This window comes from Musa acuminata, chromosome BXJ1-3 (assembly GCF_036884655.1).
Source record: "Musa acuminata AAA Group cultivar baxijiao chromosome BXJ1-3, Cavendish_Baxijiao_AAA, whole genome shotgun sequence".
In the NCBI taxonomy this organism is placed as follows: domain Eukaryota; kingdom Viridiplantae; phylum Streptophyta; class Magnoliopsida; order Zingiberales; family Musaceae; genus Musa; species Musa acuminata.
Genome location: NC_088329.1, coordinates 32,448,651 through 32,468,063, shown reverse-complemented (window position 1 = coordinate 32,468,063; position 19,413 = coordinate 32,448,651). Strand labels below are relative to the sequence as shown.

At 41.2% G+C, this 19,413-nt stretch overlaps 2 protein-coding genes and 1 long non-coding RNA gene across 5 annotated transcripts; 2 read left to right on the top strand and 1 right to left on the bottom strand.

The window, feature by feature from the left end:
- Positions 1-35: 35 nt before the first annotated feature.
- On the bottom strand, positions 36-8,424 carry LOC135624808 (uncharacterized). 3 transcript variants are annotated; one of them, XM_065128773.1, is made up of 4 exons: positions 8,175-8,424; positions 7,110-7,411; positions 1,411-1,488; positions 36-625 (listed from the first exon to the last, which is right to left on the bottom strand). In XM_065128773.1, the coding sequence occupies exons 2-4, from the start codon at positions 7,161-7,163 to the stop codon at positions 416-418; spliced, it is 342 nt and encodes a 113-aa protein (XP_064984845.1). In that variant the 5' UTR covers positions 7,164-7,411; positions 8,175-8,424; the 3' UTR covers positions 36-415. The 3 variants fall into 3 exon arrangements, 1 of the variants encoding a protein (XP_064984845.1); XR_010491796.1 differs by lacking the exon at positions 7,110-7,411; XR_010491797.1 differs by lacking the exon at positions 7,110-7,411 and having other exon boundaries at positions 36-583.
- A 447-nt stretch (positions 8,425-8,871) lies between these two features.
- On the top strand, positions 8,872-11,721 carry LOC135624791 (uncharacterized). The gene is made up of 3 exons (XR_010491793.1): positions 8,872-10,005; positions 10,629-10,739; positions 11,273-11,721. It is a non-coding gene; the product is annotated as an uncharacterized LOC135624791 (long non-coding RNA).
- Positions 11,722-12,358: 637 nt separating this feature from the next.
- On the top strand, positions 12,359-14,192 carry LOC135624783 (3-ketoacyl-CoA synthase 20-like). The gene is made up of 2 exons (XM_065128732.1): positions 12,359-13,219; positions 13,300-14,192. The coding sequence occupies exons 1-2, from the start codon at positions 12,479-12,481 to the stop codon at positions 14,080-14,082; spliced, it is 1,524 nt and encodes a 507-aa protein (XP_064984804.1). The 5' UTR covers positions 12,359-12,478; the 3' UTR covers positions 14,083-14,192.
- The last annotated feature ends 5,221 nt before the right edge of the window (positions 14,193-19,413 follow it).

The following is a 19,413-nucleotide window of genomic DNA, read 5'->3' as shown; positions in this document are numbered from 1 at the left end:
ATTCAAATTGAATGCTAAAAAATGACGACCACTACTTCCAAAAGAACCAAAAAGAATTCCTCTCCAATTGCATAATATAGAACAGTCTATAATACACAGATCTGTGACCTTAAATTTTCTACAACCAACTAAGAGGAACCACCAGCAGAAACAAAGACAAGAGCACGCAAATGATACTTCTCCCCGTTTAGTTCCCAAGAACAAAAAAATTCCAAAGAACAAAGAATTCCAATGCAGGCTCCATATGCTATTGCAACTGCTATCTTCATTGACAAAATATAGTAAGCAGAGACCAAAATGGCAGCGATTCGGCATCTTCAGAGCGATGACAAGTTATGCAGGAACAAAGTTGATGTACTAACTTGCACCGATATGTAGGAGTTGTTGATGGGCACGTGCAGACAAGCCGGCAGGACTACGAAGGGGCATCGAGCTTCAGCTTAAAGTTGAGAGCCTCTGGTGAGCGGTGGATAGTAGTGGCAGTGTTTATTAGCATTGCGCCGATGGGTTTCAGGTGCAGCGACTGCATTACTGCTCCAGTATCTTCTTTCACAAATTCCATCCCTTGACCCTCAGTGTCATCCTGAAAGAGCATATCATCTTTACTTGCCTCCTCCCCCTGTGGCTAAGATGAATGCGGAGCATATTGAACTAGTTGGCATTTTATATCATGCACCAAAGCAGACTAAAGAAATAGGCTGACAAGCAGCATAACAAGAAGAGCTTGCAAGCTTAAAGGAACAGTTAAGACTAAGATCCTTGCGCCTTCGCTAGAACGTAAAACTAAGATGTCAGATCAGACCATAAGCAGAAGAATCCTGTAACCCTTGCAAGAACATAAGTTACAGGCAACAAACATGTGCACATAAAATGATAAAAAAAGAGAAAAACACCAGATTTGCTAATGCGAATAAATACTGGAATAGCATGCAAAGATCATACCTTGTGAATACAAAACCAACAGAAATATCACAAGCATCTGCTTCAGTGTTAATCAAAAGTGGGAGAATAGTTTGATCAAATTCATAATAAATGCACATCTGACAAAAGCCAGTGTAGCATATCAATATTAGTTTGAAAAACACCAGATTAAAAGAATTTTGTTCTGGCAGGTAATGTGGAAATAAGACGAATGGAATCATTTGAACCCATTAAAACAAAGATGCACTTGAGACTATAATCTCCTGATTGCAATATAATGGTTGGTTACTGATCAAAGAGCAGCCAAGGCATTTGTCCTTGGCAGAATAATAAGGATAATAATCAACAAATACATGGAGAACCAGGTTCCACCAACTAGCAAGTAATGTAATGCATCACCAAAATACAAGCGGATTTACAAGTTGTATACAAGTCTAACAAATTATCTTGCATCTCTAATGAACATCAAATAATGTTTTATATTATTACCTCAGGTAACAGGCTCCATATACCAGACATCAGCTCTGCTACAGCGCCAACACCATCTTTCCCTCTCATGCTTAAAACCTGCCACATATCGGTCTGATTAAAAAAATTTGAATAAATAAACTAAATCAAAATATCTCCTCCTGTGATGTATAATAAATGAAGCTAGGATGACTATTCTAGCTCCTTGGGACACCTTGTGGATAGGATGAACAACAAATTTGAGGGAAAACAACCTCATATGTAGACATGGTGGAGAAGGGTCAATTCTACACTATTCTGAGAATTGAGGGAAAACAACCTCATATGTAGATATGTAGACATAGGCAAGTTTTTCCAAAGCAACTCTATTCTGAGAAAAAGCATATATAAGTGGATGTGATTTGACCTCAGCACTGCTCTACAACCCCAGAAAAAAAAGCCACAAGAGGAAGAATTCACAGGAAGGGATACTCTTGCATGTTCATATATAGATCCTGAACAACTTTATATAGTCACTTGCAATGATGTGTGCTAATGCATCTAGTGGAGTTAGTTGGGCTGCATTCATTGTGGCCTTAGTCTGATAATTAATTAAACGCTGGTGAAATGTAAGTCACTAAGCCCCTAAAAGAACTATCACATTGGTGGAGTTAGTACAATGTGGGCATCACAGCTCTATTGTAACATGTGTATGGGAGTCAGTATTAAGCAGGTAAAAGTTGTTGAGATGTTGCAGATTTGACGCTAGGTACAGGTTGACAAAAAAGTTGTTACTTATTTTAGTGAAACAACAAAATCTTGCAGATTATTTGTCTTGAGAATGAGACGAATTCAATGATCACAAAGGGAAGGGGAAGGTAAAAAAAGTAGATGTTAACTTGGGTTCTTCTAAATAGAGTCTAGGATGATTATTCAATCAAAGGAGTCAACTGATATTTTTTACCTTCTAGTGAGACAAGAACAACCACTCTGTTTCATCAACAATTTCTTTAATGTTGTCGACTATCAAGTCTCTTCAGGTTCTTTATCATACGGTACCATCTTGAGAAAAAGAGAAACATGGAAAAGCGACTGGGCATTATTTGATCAATGCTCATAAGCATAATTGTACAGCCATTCAAGAGGATAGACAGAATGTACAATTTTGCACGATATCAAGAGAAAAAATAAAAGGAAAAATTATGAGAAAAAAATATATTTGAGTTTTGGAGTGAATTAGTTCTTTATAGAGTAGTGGCTAATAAAAGTTTTGTAGAGCAAACTGTAGAAATAACTATGTGATAAGACCCTAGGGTTTTATCATAGAAGGAAGCGGAGAAAAGGAGATGATCACTTCGAGGGGATCAGCCTCTTTGATCACTTCGAGGGGATCGGCCTCCTTGATCACTTCGAGAGGATCGACCTCCTAGGGCTTGTCAAAAGATTGGAATTATATTTCATTGCTTGTTGAAAAGAAACAAATACATCCCTATTTATAGAGTTCCACCTAGAGTCCACCAGGACTTGGACTCTTAATAATAAATAAATATCAAATAAACCCCTATCCGACTTTTACTGAATTAAACAAACTCAATAAAATATTATTTAAAGCTAAAAAAATAAAGGGATCCTAACAATTCCTCCCCCTTCAAATCAACCTTGTCCTCAAGGCTGAGCAGTATCAAACTCGGAGAGTTTCTCTTTCAGCACTTCAATCACAGGATATCTACAACGCATCACAACCCGTTGATCAAATAAGTACGATCTCCACTTCTTGATAGTGTAAACAATAGGTCGGCCTTTTGGTGTAGTAGTCATTGCAGTTTTCTGAAGGACCCTCTCCATCCGATGACTAGTGGCAGTTGTGACCTTACTTCCACGTCTTCCTTTTAGGATCACTTGCTTTCCATTAATAAAAAACTTCATGATTAGTTTAGAAAAATTTCAAGAAACATCACCTAGGGTTGATAGTCATTCAATTCCAAGTACCACTTCGGAGTCTTCCAAGGATAGCAAAAAGAAGTCCACAAGCAACTCTTGGCCCTGTATAATCAATTTTATCTTCGAATATTTGCTATCACAAGTTAAAATCCGTCCATCAGCGACTTTTCTTTGAATTTGTCATAACCTTCAATGTGGTAGGCCAATCGATTAGCAACCTTACTGTCCATAAAATTGCTAGTGCTACTAGTATCAATCAAAACTGTAATATGCTGATGTTCCAGAGTTACCCCAACTTTCATAGTTTGTGGGTTAGAGTAGCCGGCTAATGCATACACTGTATGTATGATAGGTCCAATATCTTCATCAGAATCCATACCTTCATGATCAGAGTCCACATTATTAGCTTTCAGTTCCTCCCCAATTGGTTCAATAATCAGAAGTTGCCCTTGTTTACATCGATGCTCCTTACTCCACTTTTCATTACAGTGCCAACACAAACCCTTCGTTGATCTTTCCTTGAGTTCTTCTCGGGTTAGTCTTTGAGTGTTAGGGTTTCGGTTGGGAATAGATGAGGGGGGTGGCTTGCTGATCATCTGTTTGTTGTCACTTCTGTTTCAACGATTTTCCCTACTGATTTTTTTCTCATGCAAACATGCAAATGAGATTGCAGCTGTCAGAGTGCAGGATTGGTGAGCTTTGACTTCACATCGGATATCTGGATTAAGTCTTTCAATAAATGTTCCCACTAGTTGTCGTTTGGACCAGTCTCTGGCTTGATTTGACAATCGATCAAATCTGTTCTGATATTCTAGCATTGTAGAAATCTGATGAATTTTAGCAAGCTACCCATCAATATTCTCATATTCAGATGGTCCAAAGTGAACGAGAAGCCCTCTCTTGAATTGCTCCCACGAGAGAACCCCATAGCAAGTTTCGTACCAATCATACCATTTTATTGCATCCCCATCTAGTTGGATTGAAGCTATTTCCACCTTGGATTCTTCTGGAGTTCTGTGAAAATGGAAAATTTTCTCTGCTCTAGAAATCCAGATGGTCGGATCTTCATTTTCCCATCTTGAGAATTCCACCTTCATGCATGGGTAGCTTGTGTCCTGTTCTTGGTTCCTTTTTCCTGTGTTTCCATATCGATTCAATGTAAGACTTGAACTTGCATCTTGTTGAAACTTGCAAAAGCTCTCTAATAGACTCCTTTTAAAATCGTTATGGGTTTCTTACAGTTGGCTCTCAATTCTAGTTTCTAAGGCTTCTAATCGGGCTTTCACTGAGTTGTCGGTAGCCATTGTGTAAGACTGCAGATCTGTAATCTCCAACTCCTGTTTTTGGTGTCAGGTCAAGGGCATCAGTACTGTACTATTCGGTGCAATTGTTGTGAAATTTGGCCCGGGGCAACGTTGAGGGCGTAAGGGAACGCGAGGTTGCCAAGGAAGCGGACGCCGAGGGCAACGTGAAGGCTTGCTGTGGTCGCTACAAGGAGGAAAGGTTGTTGCTCTATTTCTGTCGCTGTGTGGGGTCGGACAACTGCGGTAGCAGAGGATGCTCTGTTGTCAATGCCGATGGAGGAGAGGAAGTGGTGATGGCAATCGGCGGTTGTTGTTGATGTCGGTGGAGAAGAGGAAGAGGTGATGGCAATCGGCGACTGCGACAGTAGAGAGTGCTTTGTTTCTACCGTATCGCAGAAGAGGACTTTTTTTTGGCTCGCTAGCCGGGAAGCAGCAGTGGCGATGGTGGCAATCGGCAGTCGCGGTGGCTACAGCGACTGTGGTGGCCGCAGGGACTTTGGCTGGGCTTCTTTCTCACTCGAGAAGGATGTGGTTGCCGACTTCTGTCGCGACCCGAGTCTGATGAGCCAACTGGCTAATAACTTCATTTTGGTCCTTCAACCACGGACCAAAATGCTTAAGTAGGAGTTAACGTAGTACACTCATCAGACCCATATAAGCCAATCATACACATTGCCCACTTACGATGAGGGACTAATGGGATGTTACAACTTCTTTCTTTCTTTCCTTTTTTTCTTTTTTGAGATAATGATAACTGCGACAGGTGTTGTGAGAAATTGCAGTGAGAACGCCGAGGATCGCTACTCTGATATCAAATGATAAGACCCTAGGGTTTTATCATAGAAGGAAGGGGAGAAAAGGGGATGATCACTTCAAGAGGATCGGCCTCCTAGGGTTTGTCAAAAGACTGAAATTATATTTCATTGCTTGTTGAAAAGAAACAAATACATCCCTATTTATAGAGTTCTACCGAGAGTCCACCAGGACTTGGACTCTTAATAATAAATAAATATCAAATAAACCCCTATCCGACTCTTATTGAACTAAACAAACTCAATAAAATATTTTTTAAAGCTCATAAAATAAAGGGATCCTAATACTATGCTGCCACAGTATTGTGTCTAAATGCCAATTAATTGGCTAAGCAAGCTTCCCTACCTTTAAGTTTTAGTTTGAACATCATGTGTGATCTATAATGGTATAATTATTCTTGACCTTCTGATAGACCAAACTAATTCCAAGTTTGATCCCTTTGGTCAAATATATGGGTTATGTTAGATATACAAACATCATCTGCAAAGTTTAAAATAACAGTACTCAAATCACAAAGCCATATGATTAAGTCATGGCACAAGATTCAGCACAGTAAACTATATAAGATACACAATGCAGCTGGCAATGATTGACAACCTATGATATCCTAACCAAATCTCATCCTAGTGGAAATAGTTGAATGAGATTAAGAGAGAAATGACATTATATGAAGAGGAAGCACAAGGTTTCATGTTGTTCATTCACAGAGTCGATCTCCTGAGTGAGAATATAGAAGACCGTTTCTCCTTCCTCAATGTGTTTCAACATGAAGACCTAGTATCTAGCTTCATGAACATAACACTACTGAAAAACAACAACTTGAAGGCCTAAAAATGTCAAATATTATAATGATGTTGCAAAAGGAAATAATAAAAAAGAATTACATCCTTTAATTAAATAATATCCTATTGGATGAAAATCAATTTTGTACGACCATGTTGATTCCTCGGATATGGGGAATCATTGTGCCATAGAAAACATGGCTTAAGCAAAGCTCAGCAAAACAATGACATGCATCGAATAGTGTTCATGATGGCATGCAGGTATAGAATGAGTCAAAAGAATACACAGTCACTATAATAGAGAATAGTAATAGTTTTAATGAAGCTCATATCCTTTCTGCTTAGCTACACATATTTGTTTCATGGCATTGCTCGTGTGGGTATGGGTTATGTGCCAGCATGGTGCAAGTCAGTTACAACAGGGTGTGTTGGCTGCTACAAGTATCATGCCAGTGTAATGTTGTGTTGGCTTGGCCTTTGTGATGAATTATGCATGTAGTTAGTATTATACCAATATAGAATGTGTCACCCAGCACCAAGGACTTCTGGTAAAGTGCACAATTCTTATAGAGAATATTTTGCTGAATACAGTGTCACACATTAAATTTAGATTCCTACATATAAAGAACTTAAAGAAGTGATAGCAAAACTTCATAATATGAGTGCAAGGAACTCGAGTATCAAGTTAGAAAAGCAAGGTTCCACTTATTTCTTCTGTAGCAGTGTCAAATGTAGTCAGTGGCATCAAAAGAATAGACATTCTGGCCACGTCTTCAAGAAGCATAATATCCTAGAGGAATTCTTTATGGCAAATTGTATGAGATTATATGACAGGCTCCTCATGATAAATAACACTGCTAATTGACCAACATATACTACAAATTACGGTTTCTAATTTCACCTGGATTGGCATGTATTTGATGGTATATTCCGGTCCTAATTGGAACTGGCACATGGACCACCCTTTTTGGGTGGTCTGGTCTCCCCTCTTTTTTTTAAACGGACAGCAGGCTTAGGGTGACATGTCCGCAGCCTTGTTTACTTTCTTGTGCCTCACGCCATCACACGCCTCAGCCATTATCAGACTGCTTGCCTAGTTTTGATACTTGTCTTCCTCTTCTGCCTCTGCCTCGGCCTTACCGTGTGTCATTACAAACTGGACCTGTCCTGGTATGGGTCTTGTATCCAAAACTTCAAAGCTTGCTATATATTATAAAGACATTGATTAGAGCACATAATTTGACAACCCAATTTCCCATACTCTTTCTAGCATAGTTTGGAGTTCAAGCAAATACAGAAAAACCAAACCATATGCATCTAGTTGTACTTAAAAACTTATCCTAAACACACTGATATCAGATTTGACATCGACATGAAGTCAAGATAGTTACATGATCAGCAGCCAGTTTTGTCAAGGTCCAAATTTGTTAAGCTATGGAAGATCAATGTTGAGTTCCAAGTCCTATAACTTCTTATCCTGGAGTCATATAAGTATTGCAATTTGTAGTAAAATTAAGTTGAACTCAACATATCATTTTCAAACTTGAAATTATCCTTTCTATGTTTGACTCAGCAGCAAGATATTAAAAAATACACCTAACACCAAATGATGTCTGCTTTTCCGTCTCAGATTTACATTGTTATCCTTGTTCTAAATTCCTTCACTTTGTTTCTTAATCATCTCTGGATCATTAAAGAAGATGACAGAAAATTCAGACTAGAACAGAAAGGTTCTCCACTCACATAGTCCCCATGTTTTGTTAATTCCTTCTCCATCAAAATCATGTCTAAACATTATATCTCACACTAAGTGACACTCGATACTATATGATTTCAGTAATAACTCAGCAGTCGCTAGAGAAACCCTAAATGAGCCGCGCCTACAGCGCAGACGAGGAAGGTTATTATTTGCCGAAATCAGAGGGACAAAACCATATACTCCACCACTAAGGAAGGATCCACTCACCGTCGAAACCTTCGTCCTCGTCTACTTCTCTGTCGCGGGGGCTCTTCGCCGCACTCACCCTACTCCACACACTGGCGACTAGAATCCTCCTCCGCCGACCGTGACTCTACCAGTGAGGGTCTCTGGAGAAGCTAAGATAAAGCACTACAAGACGGCGCACGAGGGTGAGAAGGAGAGCTGCTGCTAGCACCCGCCGGCTACAGCGTCCGTCGGAGAACGGTTGGCCACTTCGGTTACCCGGCGCCCAGGGTCGAAGTCCAATATCTGACGGGGCGCTCGTACTTAACTAGGCTTCGAAACGGGTCCTGCCCGTTATTAACGAAATCGGGCATGGATCCGATTCTAGGCGAACAGGCACCACAGACCGATTGGGTTTGGTGAAGCCGGGAATCTACAATCAAGCCGAGATCAAGCTAGGAACCAATTCGAGACGAACAGGCCCAATTTGGGTTTCGTGACCCGTTCAAATACCTCCTAAGCGGCTCGACCAACTAAGATCGGTTGGGGTTTGGTGAACCGCAAAAGATCCTGTGAAGACTTGTGATTAGTTAGGCCGGAGACGGGCTCGTTATTAACTCCGTCGCGTTCAAATCCAATCCAATAAGGGCTTGTAATTAACTGGGCCCTAAAACGGGCTGAGCCCGTTATTAGTTTGGTCGGTCTCGGATCAGGCACGATAAATTGCAGTGCACTTCGACGGCTCCTCCGGGAAGACGAGGGTTGCAGGAGTACGGCCTTGGAATCCCGCGATAGGAAGAGTACGGTGAGTCTTCTTCGGCTTCGGGGTTCTGCACTTTTTGTTCGGGTTCAGAAGGCGATGTTCATAGCTGAAGAATCGATTTGTTTTGTTGTTATCTTCCTCCGTATCTGTACGTTTTGCTGAAATCGGGCCAGTAGACCTGGCATGTTGGGGAGTCGGATTTTAGCAACGCCGAACGCTGCTGGGGTTTCTGAGCCATAGGAAAGGCGGAAGCCGAGTTTTTTGGTAACTTTGTTCCTCCATCAGCAACAAAGCGTGGATTCAAGTGTTGATGGCGAAGCTTTGCGTGTGAAAACGGAAGTCAAGAAATTGTCGAAGTCGGTTTCCTACGGCAGGTTCATCAGGTCGGTCTTGCAACGCTGGAAACTTCTGAAGATCTTGATGAGGCCTTGGGAAGAGGGCCTCAACAGCGAGGAGAGGACGATGACTATGATTCTAAAAGCGCATACGGTGTGGGAAAAGGGCTCTAGAGATCTTTAATCGGTTTAAAGAGAAAGGGATATTATGAACTCGACGTGATTATACTACAATGTCACGTTTATTGTCACGAGGAAGCTCAAAAATTGGATCTTGTTGGGTCAGCCTGGAGATGCGATCCAACAGGATAATGCTCATGAACTCCACTTATGGTATGTTTGTTAGTGCTTACTGCAAAAGAAGGCGTGAATGATGTTTGGTTGAGTGATCTCTACAAGCAAGGAAGTTTGCTGGATGAGTACACACAACCAGCTTTGACTACGATGTACATAAATGTGGATATGATTGACAAATGGTGGTCTTGGTTTGAAAAGTTCATGACAAATGATTGTAAAAAAGCTTCTTCTTGTTGCTTATCCAGGCAAAAGCTGACTGTTGTGTGTTAAATAAATTTGATGATAAAGGCTTAAAGGACACGAGTGGACTGCATTAAGGCTGGTGAAAAGTTTGATGGCATGGCAATTGTGTCAAAAAAGTGGACTTATGGTTCTTTAATACAGACGATATCACTGCTGAACTACCTCATAGAGCAGTGAACTATATCAAAAAAACTGCAAGAGGGAGGTTTGCAAAGTGGCTGCATTCTGTATTCAGGTAATGACTAGCTTTGCTAAGCTTGGCAAATTACAAATGGCAGAAGATCATTTTAACAAAATGTTCGCTTTAAGATTCAACCTGATACCGTTGTTCATTCCGCTCTTAAAAATGCATTTACATAAGTTGAAAATGTTCATGAAGTGAAATATGTTAATTCAGTGAAGATTACTGGTTTTACTCTAGGTAACAACAACAAAGTCGTAAGTCTCAACTATTTGGGATCGACTATGTGGATCTTTTGCTCCCATTAAGATTTATAAAGAGTCATATGTTTACTTAAGTTCAGAGTACTTTGATCTTTATTCATAGTTTTTATTAAAGTCATTTTAGGTTTTTTTCTACCTCTCATCGTACCACTAGCATTAATCTGAGACACTCACTAGATCCTTATACCGCTAATATTATAGTTTCTAATAAAATCTTTTTAAATATTCGGTTGGCTTTACTCTGAACTTAAATTGTGGCTCTTCAATCGTGAGAGAACCACAAGCAACATATTAGCTTTTAAGAGTATTGGAAGATAATCCAGATGTTAATGCCTCTCCTTACAAGAGATTTGATCATCCAGCCGCTGCTTTGAAATCCTAATTTTTCTTCCAATCCCTGTTGAATTGGTGCAGGTTATTTTTGTATGGAAGTAGTTGAACCATCCGCAGAACACCTTGGAGACCAAGCATGCACAGCTGACCATCTTTTGCTCCCACCAAAGGTGCCATCTGTTCTCATTTAAGGTATGACTTCAACGATTCTGGAATTACAAGAAAGCTTACCAGAGAGATGTTGGTCAAAACCTGTTCTTATTATTCTCCCTCTTATGAAGAAGATACACTACTATATGTTGGATGTCAAAAACCTCTTCAATGACTCTGTTAAACACATCGATCACACAATTATCACAAGAAAGGACTTAGTTGATCAGAAAGGTAGGATGCCCAACGTGAATCATATCTCATGACACTTGTCACTTTCAGTTCTTGGTTCATTTTGGGAGTTCTTGGCAGTCTTTTAGTCCATGTGTAAATGCTTGATTATGGCATGCAAGTCATTTGCGGCATGTGTACATGCAACTAAACTCTTATGCTGCTGGGCTTACAATACCTCTTTTTCTATCATATATTGCCTTGTCCTTGACCATTAGTCATCTCTGCTCTAACTTAGTTATAGTTAGGTAGCAATTATACATGCAAGTATCCCAACAGTTGTACCTACAGTATCTGTTTTTGCCTATAACTATCAATTTACAAAAGATTATAATTGTTTCCAGGGAAATGCACAGCATGTGTGTCAAAGAACACTCTACCAACCAAGAAATACATTGCCAGCATACAAAACTGGAATGGGTTGGAGCAGCAAGAGAAATGATTCAGACACGGTGAGGCCAATAGAAAGTGTTGTTGGGGGAGAACAACCACCCAACCAACCAATTCTGAGAGGAAGGCAAGAGAAGCCAGCTTAATCCCCTGCATGCACGCCTTCTCCACATAGCTTGTATGCTTCAATTCTTGGCGACCTCCAACGCTCCGATCGAATAATGGAAGAAAGGGATCGAGTTTACTAGTAAACATATGGTCGTTAAGGAATGATCTTATTGTTGTGTATTGTTGCAATCTTGTTGTTGTGTTGTATGGTTAAATCAAGGACTATTTTTTCCAGAGAAACAAACCCTCTATTATTATAAAAAGGAAGAAAAAGGCAGTGTGAAATTGTTGAAAATTTCTTTTGAGTACAATGATTTTGATTGAATTTCTGGTTAATTAGTTTCTATAATTTGTCTTGGTGTAACATATAAACCATCAAAATTAGACTAAGATGTATCATTAAGTTTTCTAATTTTACCTGATCCAACCAATATGTGCAGCTTTGAGATCAAAATGTGATAAGCTTGTTGAGCATTTTTATGTAAGTAAAATTTTTAACATGAGTGTCTAATGATTATATATATATATATATAATATTATCCGATCAATGTTTGAGATATGTTATGTTAAAAGCTTTATGTGACGGATTACTTTTGATATATATATATATATATATATATATATTTATATATATATATATATATAATTTATTTATTTATTTCAAAAGAAAAAAAAATAAATTAAAGTAGATGAAACTTCATTATCTTAAAATTGAAGATAGAAATGGTGGCCGCCATAACTTGTCCGCTCTGAATGATCTGGCGGTACTTTTGTCACTATTGCGATTTGTGACCGCTATATCGACATCCAACTGTGGAAATGAATGCCAAGCTTTAGCCGTCAGATCTACATGGTTGAATGCAAGTAAGTCGCTGGGGCAGTTGCATCCTCTAACCTTCTCTCTCTCTCTGCTTTAAATCTCTCAAGCCATATCGTTTGCAGTGGCATTCCATTCCCCACCTCCCATCAAAGCTTCTCCTCCTAGACTCTTCTTCTACCTCAAACCTGATCTGCTATTTGCGCTTCTGCCGAGCTGGGCAAAATTTGCAGTCATGTCGGGCGAAAACTCCGACTCCCCACAAGTCTCAGCAGGTCCCCTGCAGCACACCGTCAATCTCAAGCTCGTCAAGCTGGGATACCATTACCTCATCTCCTACTCCCTGTATCTTCTCCTGCTCCCCGCCCTCGCCGTCGTCTCCACACGCCTCGCCAGCCTCACCTTCGGTGACCTGCTCCTGCTCCGGGACTCCCTTCGGAGCAACCCGGCGACCCTCGTCCTCTGCTACGCCCTTATGGTGTTCCTCGCCACCCTCCTCTTCATGAAGCGGCCCCGCCCTGTCTACCTCGTCGACTTCGCGTGCTACAAGCCCAGCTGCGCCCTCAAGTGCACCCGCGAGTTCTTCGTGGAGCACTCGGCGCGCACCGGCATCTTCACCGACGACAACCTGGCGTTCCAGAAGAAGATACTGGAGAGGTCGGGGCTGGGGCAGTCGACGTACTTCCCGGAGGCGATGTTCGAGACGCCGCCCAAGCTGTGCATGGCGGAGGCGAGGAAGGAGGCCGAGATGGTGATGTTCGGGGCCATCGACGAGCTGCTGCAGAAGACCGGCGTGAAGGCGAAGGACATCGACATCCTGATCGTGAATTGCAGCCTCTTCAATCCCACGCCCTCCCTATCCGCCATGGTGGTCAACCACTACAAGCTCAGGGGCAACATCCAAAGCTACAACCTCGGTGGGATGGGTTGCAGCGCAGGACTCATCTCCATAGATCTCGCGAAGCAACTCCTCCAGGTTTAGTTAGTCTCCCGACTCTGCTGAGCTCCTCTGAATTCGCAGCTTGCAGAGCTAATATGCGCATCCGAATCCAACAGGTACACAGGAATTCCAACGCCTTGGTCGTGAGCACGGAGAACATCACCCTCAACTGGTACTTCGGGAACAATCGCTCCATGCTCGTGCCCAACTGCCTGTTCCGCGTCGGCTGCGCCGCCGTCCTCCTCACCAACCGCAGCGCCCGCCACCGCCGCTCCAAGTACCAGCTCATACACACCGTCCGCACCCACAAAGGCGCGGACGAAAGCTCCTACAACTGCGTCTTCCAGCACGAGGACGACGAGGGCAAAGTCGGCGTCGCGCTCTCCAAGGACCTCATGAAGGTGGCCGGCGATGCTCTGAAGGCCAACATCACCGCCCTCGGGCCGCTGGTCCTGCCGTTGTCGGAGCAGCTACTCTTCGTCTTCAATCTGGTGGCGAGACGTGCATTGAGGATGAGGATCCCTTCGTACATTCCGGACTTTAAGCTCGCGTTCGAACACTTCTGCGTGCACGCGGGAGGGAGGGCGGTGCTGGACGAGGTGGAGAAGAGTCTGGAGTTGACGGACCGGCACATGGAACCGTCGAGGATGACGCTGTACCGGTTCGGCAACACGTCGAGCAGCTCGCTGTGGTACGAGCTGGCTTACTCGGAGGCCAAAGGGAGGATAAAGAAAGGAGACCGGACATGGCAGATCGCCTTCGGCTCGGGGTTCAAGTGTAACAGCGCGGTGTGGCGTGCATTGAGGACCATCAATCCGGCCAAGGAGAAGAATCCGTGGATGGAGGAGATTCATGAGTTCCCGGTGCGTGTGCCCAGGGTGGAAGCTATTAGGACGTAGAAGAAGAAACAATTCATAGTTAAGGAGACCCAAATTGTACTGTGAATCTGAATAAAATATTTCTCATGCAAACCATCTCAAAGAAAATAAAAATAAAATTGATTTGAGTATTTTGCATTCCAAGTGCCGAGTGGCTTCTGAGTGCTGATTAGTTCAAGTGAATGCAGCGTCATCTTCGAGCAATTGATATGGAGAGATGGCTTCTCCATCGATGTAGTATGAGGATGCGTTTTGCTCACTTTCAGCAAGAGAATGTTGCTTTTACGATCTTAACTTCGATCGATCTGGTTATGTCATATCATACACACATTATAATGTTGTATCTTTTAACGAGTCCACGGTCGACATGTAATTTTGACTTTGTTACATGAGTTTTTTATTATTTGACTTGATGTTTTAGAAAGTCCCAAAATCACAAGTGTTTGGAGATGTCAATATCCCAACCAAAACAGAAAAAATACAATAGCTTTGCGGACCATTTTCTAGCTTCAACTCCACCACCAGCTCTAGCCCCTACCCTAATGAAGAGTTATGTTCCCTTAGGAAAATAACTTTCCACATCACTCCTCTCTAGGTCCACCTAATATCGTTAGAGAATATCAAAAAAAAAAAAAGTAGGGAAAAAAAACTGAAACCGAACGCTACCGAAAGGTCTCATTTGTTAAAAACATTACGGAGGAATCAATTCCTCGTATATTCAAAATGCCAACCTTAAATCTCTACCAATTGAGCTATGACCCCACCAAGTATATAGCAACTTTTACGTCACAAATAATATTATTCGGGACAACAATTTCTCTTATGTCATATCTTTCCGACAACTCTTAGAATGGTAGCAAGGGAATGATTCTCAAACTCCCACGTGAATCAATTTTATCATTTGGGGCAACTAGCCAAGGAGTTTGATCTCACTTTTATCAACTATAATTTGCCAAAGAAACCTACCATCTCTCTACTAACCATAAGGTAAATGGATAAAGAATCTCTAGATAGTTATACCAAATGTTTCAATAATAAAATCAGATTGGTGGTGGATCCAAGTTCAACCGCCTTGATCAACACTTATATCGACACCTCCAGCCTTCAAAAGTCTTCTACTCGATCATCATGCAACCCTCTACTATATTTTTGAGTTGCTATAAGAGACTAATCAAAATATAGTGTCGAAGTCAATGATTATTGAAAAGAGAAGTTGAGTCTAAGAAAGGTTGCAAGAGAGGAAAAAAAAAGCTCATAGTCGAATAATTCAAAATGGCATCGCAACGACAAACCTTGAGGGGATCGGGCTCCCCCCTCACAAGAAATTTTTCCTACTGAACACTTCTCACACTGAGGTGTTCATGCAAATAAGGGAGAAGGGTTTACTTCGTGCACCTCAACCTCTTCAGACTCCCCCCACTAGGCGACGTTGATCCAAATTCTACTACTTCCATCAGGATCATGGGCATGACATAGAATATTGCCATGAAGCAACAAATAGATGAGTTCATTCAGAAAGGGCATCTCAATTGCTAGCTCCATAGAGTTTGGGAGACATCTTCAAGACCACAAGGACTCATCGAACGATATGTAGACATAATTGTGGGGGCCTGTGTTAGGAGGTAACAGCTCATCCTCCTACAAAAGGTTGTGTGTGAGCCTCGTGCCAAGAGACTTCACCTAACTGGGCTCTCACATTATATTTAGGGAGGAGGAGTCTAAACACCTAAATCTAGACCATGATAATTCTCTAGTCATCTCTTTTAGAATTGTCAATGTATTAGTGAAGAGAGTCTTGGTGGATACAAGAAGTTCTACCGACATTTTATACTATAAAGTGTTTTAAAAAATTGGATTAAGTACAAAGGACCTATAGCTCATCTTTTCCACACTTATTAGCTTCACGAGATTCGATCACCCTCTTAGGGATGACAAACTTATATATCACTTTTAGATCAAGTGACTGTTTAAAGACGGTCATGACTAAGTTTCTGATAGTGAACATCTTGTTTGCTTATAACACTATCATTGGCCGCCCAACCCTCAATCATTTATGCATGATCGTTTTAACCTACTATGTGACCCTGAAGTTCTCGATTAGTGCAGGGGTAGCAGAGCTCAAGAGTGACTAGCATGAGTTCCAACAATGCTACCTTAAATCAGCTTCACTTTTGAAGATAACTTCTCTCTCCATCCAACAATTGGAAGTTATCTCTCCATCCAACAATTGGACTCAAAAGAAGTAGCTCCTCAAGTCACTCATCCAAAAGTTGAGGAGTCACTTGTGGAGATTTTATTGGACTTTTCTGGGTTGGACTGAACTACTAAGATTTATTTAACCCTTCCCAAAGAGAAGAAAATCAAGCTCATTAATTTCTATGCCACAATGCAGAGGTCTTCGCTTGGACCCTTGGTGATATGTTGAGGATTGATCAAACTATGGCTCAACATCACCTTAACATTAATTTGGAACACTAGTCCATCTAATAGAAGCCCCGAAGGTTCACCCTAGATTGACAAGTTGTTATTGAGGAGGAAGTTAATAAACTATTGTACGCTGATTTAATCCGTAAGTTCCACTACACAAAGTGACTCGCTAATATAGTTCATATAAAAAATATTAATGAAAAATGGTGCATATATATTGACTACACCAATCATAATAAAGTTTGTCTAAATAATAGTTATCCTTTGCTTTAGATCGACTAGTTGGTCGATGCAACCTTGGGCCAAGGCTTGAAGATGAACAGGCTTGTATTACTACAAGGTTATGCCTTTTAGACTTAAGAATACTAAGGCAACATACCAAAGAATGGTAAATAAGATATTTCAAACCTAGATTGAAAGAAACATTAAAGTTTTTTTATATCTCGATAACATGTTGGTCAAGAGTCGAATATCTAACACTCATCTAATAGACTTGACTAAGACTTTTGCCATACTCAAGATGTTTCAGATGCGACTCAACCCAATGAAGTGTGCCTTTAGGGTCAGTTTCAAAAAGTTTTTAAGTTTTATGATTCATTGAATTAGAATCGACATCAACTCGAAGAAAATACAAGCTATCATTAACATGAAGCCTTCGACATCCATATAAGAGGTCCAACAATTGACCAAATGGATTGCAGCTTTGATTCGCTTTCTCTTAAAAACTGATTATTGATGTTTACCATTCTTCAAGACGTTACAATGGCCAAAGAATTTCTAGTGGACTGAGCAATATTACGCTGCATTCGAGCAACTCAAGGAGCACTTGGCAGCACAACCCCAATTGTCTAGTGTCGCCCTTAGGGAAGAACTGTACAGATACCTCTTTGTAACACCAATGGTGGTTAGCTCCATTTTAATCAAGGAGTAGGAGAAAATCTAGAGGCCAATGTATTATACAAGTCATGTCTTACAAGACACGAAGACTCGGTACTCAAACTTTAAAAAGCTTGCATATGCCTTGGTTCTATTCGCTAGGAATCTCTGCCCATTCTTCTAATCTAATTATAAAATTATGATGATGGATCAGCCAATGTGACAAATCCTATCAAAGCCCAACGCTACTGGGTATCTCTTGAAGTGGCCAATTTGTAGGGAAATCTAGGGGCGACATCACATGTCCAGCGGAAGAACAGAAAATCCCCATATTTTTCAAAAATGTGTTCGTCATCATGTAAAAATTAGTACATAAAATTTGTAAAACTGAAAACTATGAGTGAGATAGTTGTGTTACCTAGGGAGATTGTGTATCCTCGAATCTATGCAGATCTGTAGGAGAGGATGAAGGAGGTCAAACGTCCTCCTCTCTAGTGGTGATCTACACAACAAGGCTACAACGACACTCCTCAAATCTCCAAGCCTACTATCTGAGAGGGAGAAGGGAAGAGAAGAATAGGAGGAGGCAACCAAGAAAACTTCTAGCTTATGAGTGTTTGGTTCTCTCCTATTTATAGAGACTCCCTATCAACTTAACCTTAATGGATCCTGCCTTATTGGGTATTGGATCTCCATCCAACTACCCAAACCTCTTAGATTAGTGGATCTCTATCCAATAATCTCTCATTGGTTCCTATTGAATCTCATCCATATGATCTAATAATTTAGGAGCTTACTAAATATTTAATAAGATAGGGGGTCCGGCGGATATCTCATATTTGAATATCTACTCGCCGTAATGCTAACCATATATGTGTGACCCTCTAGGTCCAATATTGAGTTGGTAGTGAGTTATACCTGTTAGAACTCCTTTTGGCTCAGTGAATTATTATCTTCATAATAATTCACTCAATTCATCGATTGCGGACGTACTAGGCCACTATGTCGCTGTCCCTAGACGATATAGGGGAATCCAATCATTTTGATCTATCTGTCCTCAATTACTTTGTATATATAGTCCCTCATCCATCTAATACCCTAGAGACTATATATCGGGCATGGTACTGTCAGGCCCATACAGTTTCTACTCGAGTCTCTCTCTAATCGAATTCTCCCAAAAAACTCTTTCTTGTTGAATCTCGGATTTTGATGATGAATTCAATTATAAATTGTTTGATCTAATTTATATATTGAGAAAAGTGTACAGGAATAACTATGATAGTAGTAAGACATAAAGCAGGGTTTATGCCAGAGTCAAGATTGAGATCTCATTGGGAGTTCGAGAGTTCGACGGAAGTCCAAACGTTCATCGGAAGTTCTACCGGAACCAACTGAGAAGTCTAGGAGCTTGCCAAAGAACCTCGTTAGAACTCACTAAGAAGATCGTCGTAAAGTCCAGGAGCTTATCGGGGGTCCACCGGAACATTGCCGAAAGTTCGTCGGATGTTCACCAGAAGTACGCCAGAAGAGCATTTGACGCACAGGAACAAGCAACACTGTAATCATGTCTTAGTTATCATAGTTAGAGCGTAAATTAAGTTAGGATTAGGAGGTGATCCCACTAACTTAATTAGAGGCCAACTAGGCCTTTAATAGGGCTAAATTGGACCGAATTGAGCACCCAATTCAGATCCTGAATTCCTAGCCAGTGGTGGCACTGCTTGGAAAGCAATGCCACCTAGGATTTTTGGGCGGTGGTCCGCCTAGACTAGGTGGTGGTACCACAGTTATTGCTACCAATGGTGGTACTGCCCCTGTCAGGCGGTGGTACCACTATAGCTCAGTCTCCAAGCTCTATCAGGTGGTGGTACCGCCAGGACCCCAGAAATCTAGGATTAGACACTTTTTGGCTCCATTTTTGAAGCCATTGAGACTTATAAAGATCTCACCCTTTTCTGCATGAAAGGGCACGAAATCATTGAGTTAATCTTGAGTTATTGGGGTGTAAAAGTATTGTAAACAAGTGCTAGAGTTCTCCTCCTCCCTTTC

Coding starts and splice junctions, on each gene's coding strand:
- LOC135624808 (XM_065128773.1), bottom strand. CDS start 7,163: ATGTGCCAGTTCCAATTAGGACCGGAATATACCATCAAATACATGCCA. Junction 1,489..7,109: donor TCAAATACATGCCAATCCAG/GTGAAATTAGAA, acceptor GATATGTGGCAG/GTTTTAAGCATGAGAGGGAA. Junction 626..1,410: donor TATGGAGCCTGTTACCTGAG/GTAATAATATAA, acceptor CATTCATCTTAG/CCACAGGGGGAGGAGGCAAG.
- LOC135624783 (XM_065128732.1), top strand. CDS start 12,479: ATGTCGGGCGAAAACTCCGACTCCCCACAAGTCTCAGCAGGTCCCCTG. Junction 13,220..13,299: donor TCGCGAAGCAACTCCTCCAG/GTTTAGTTAGTC, acceptor CGAATCCAACAG/GTACACAGGAATTCCAACGC.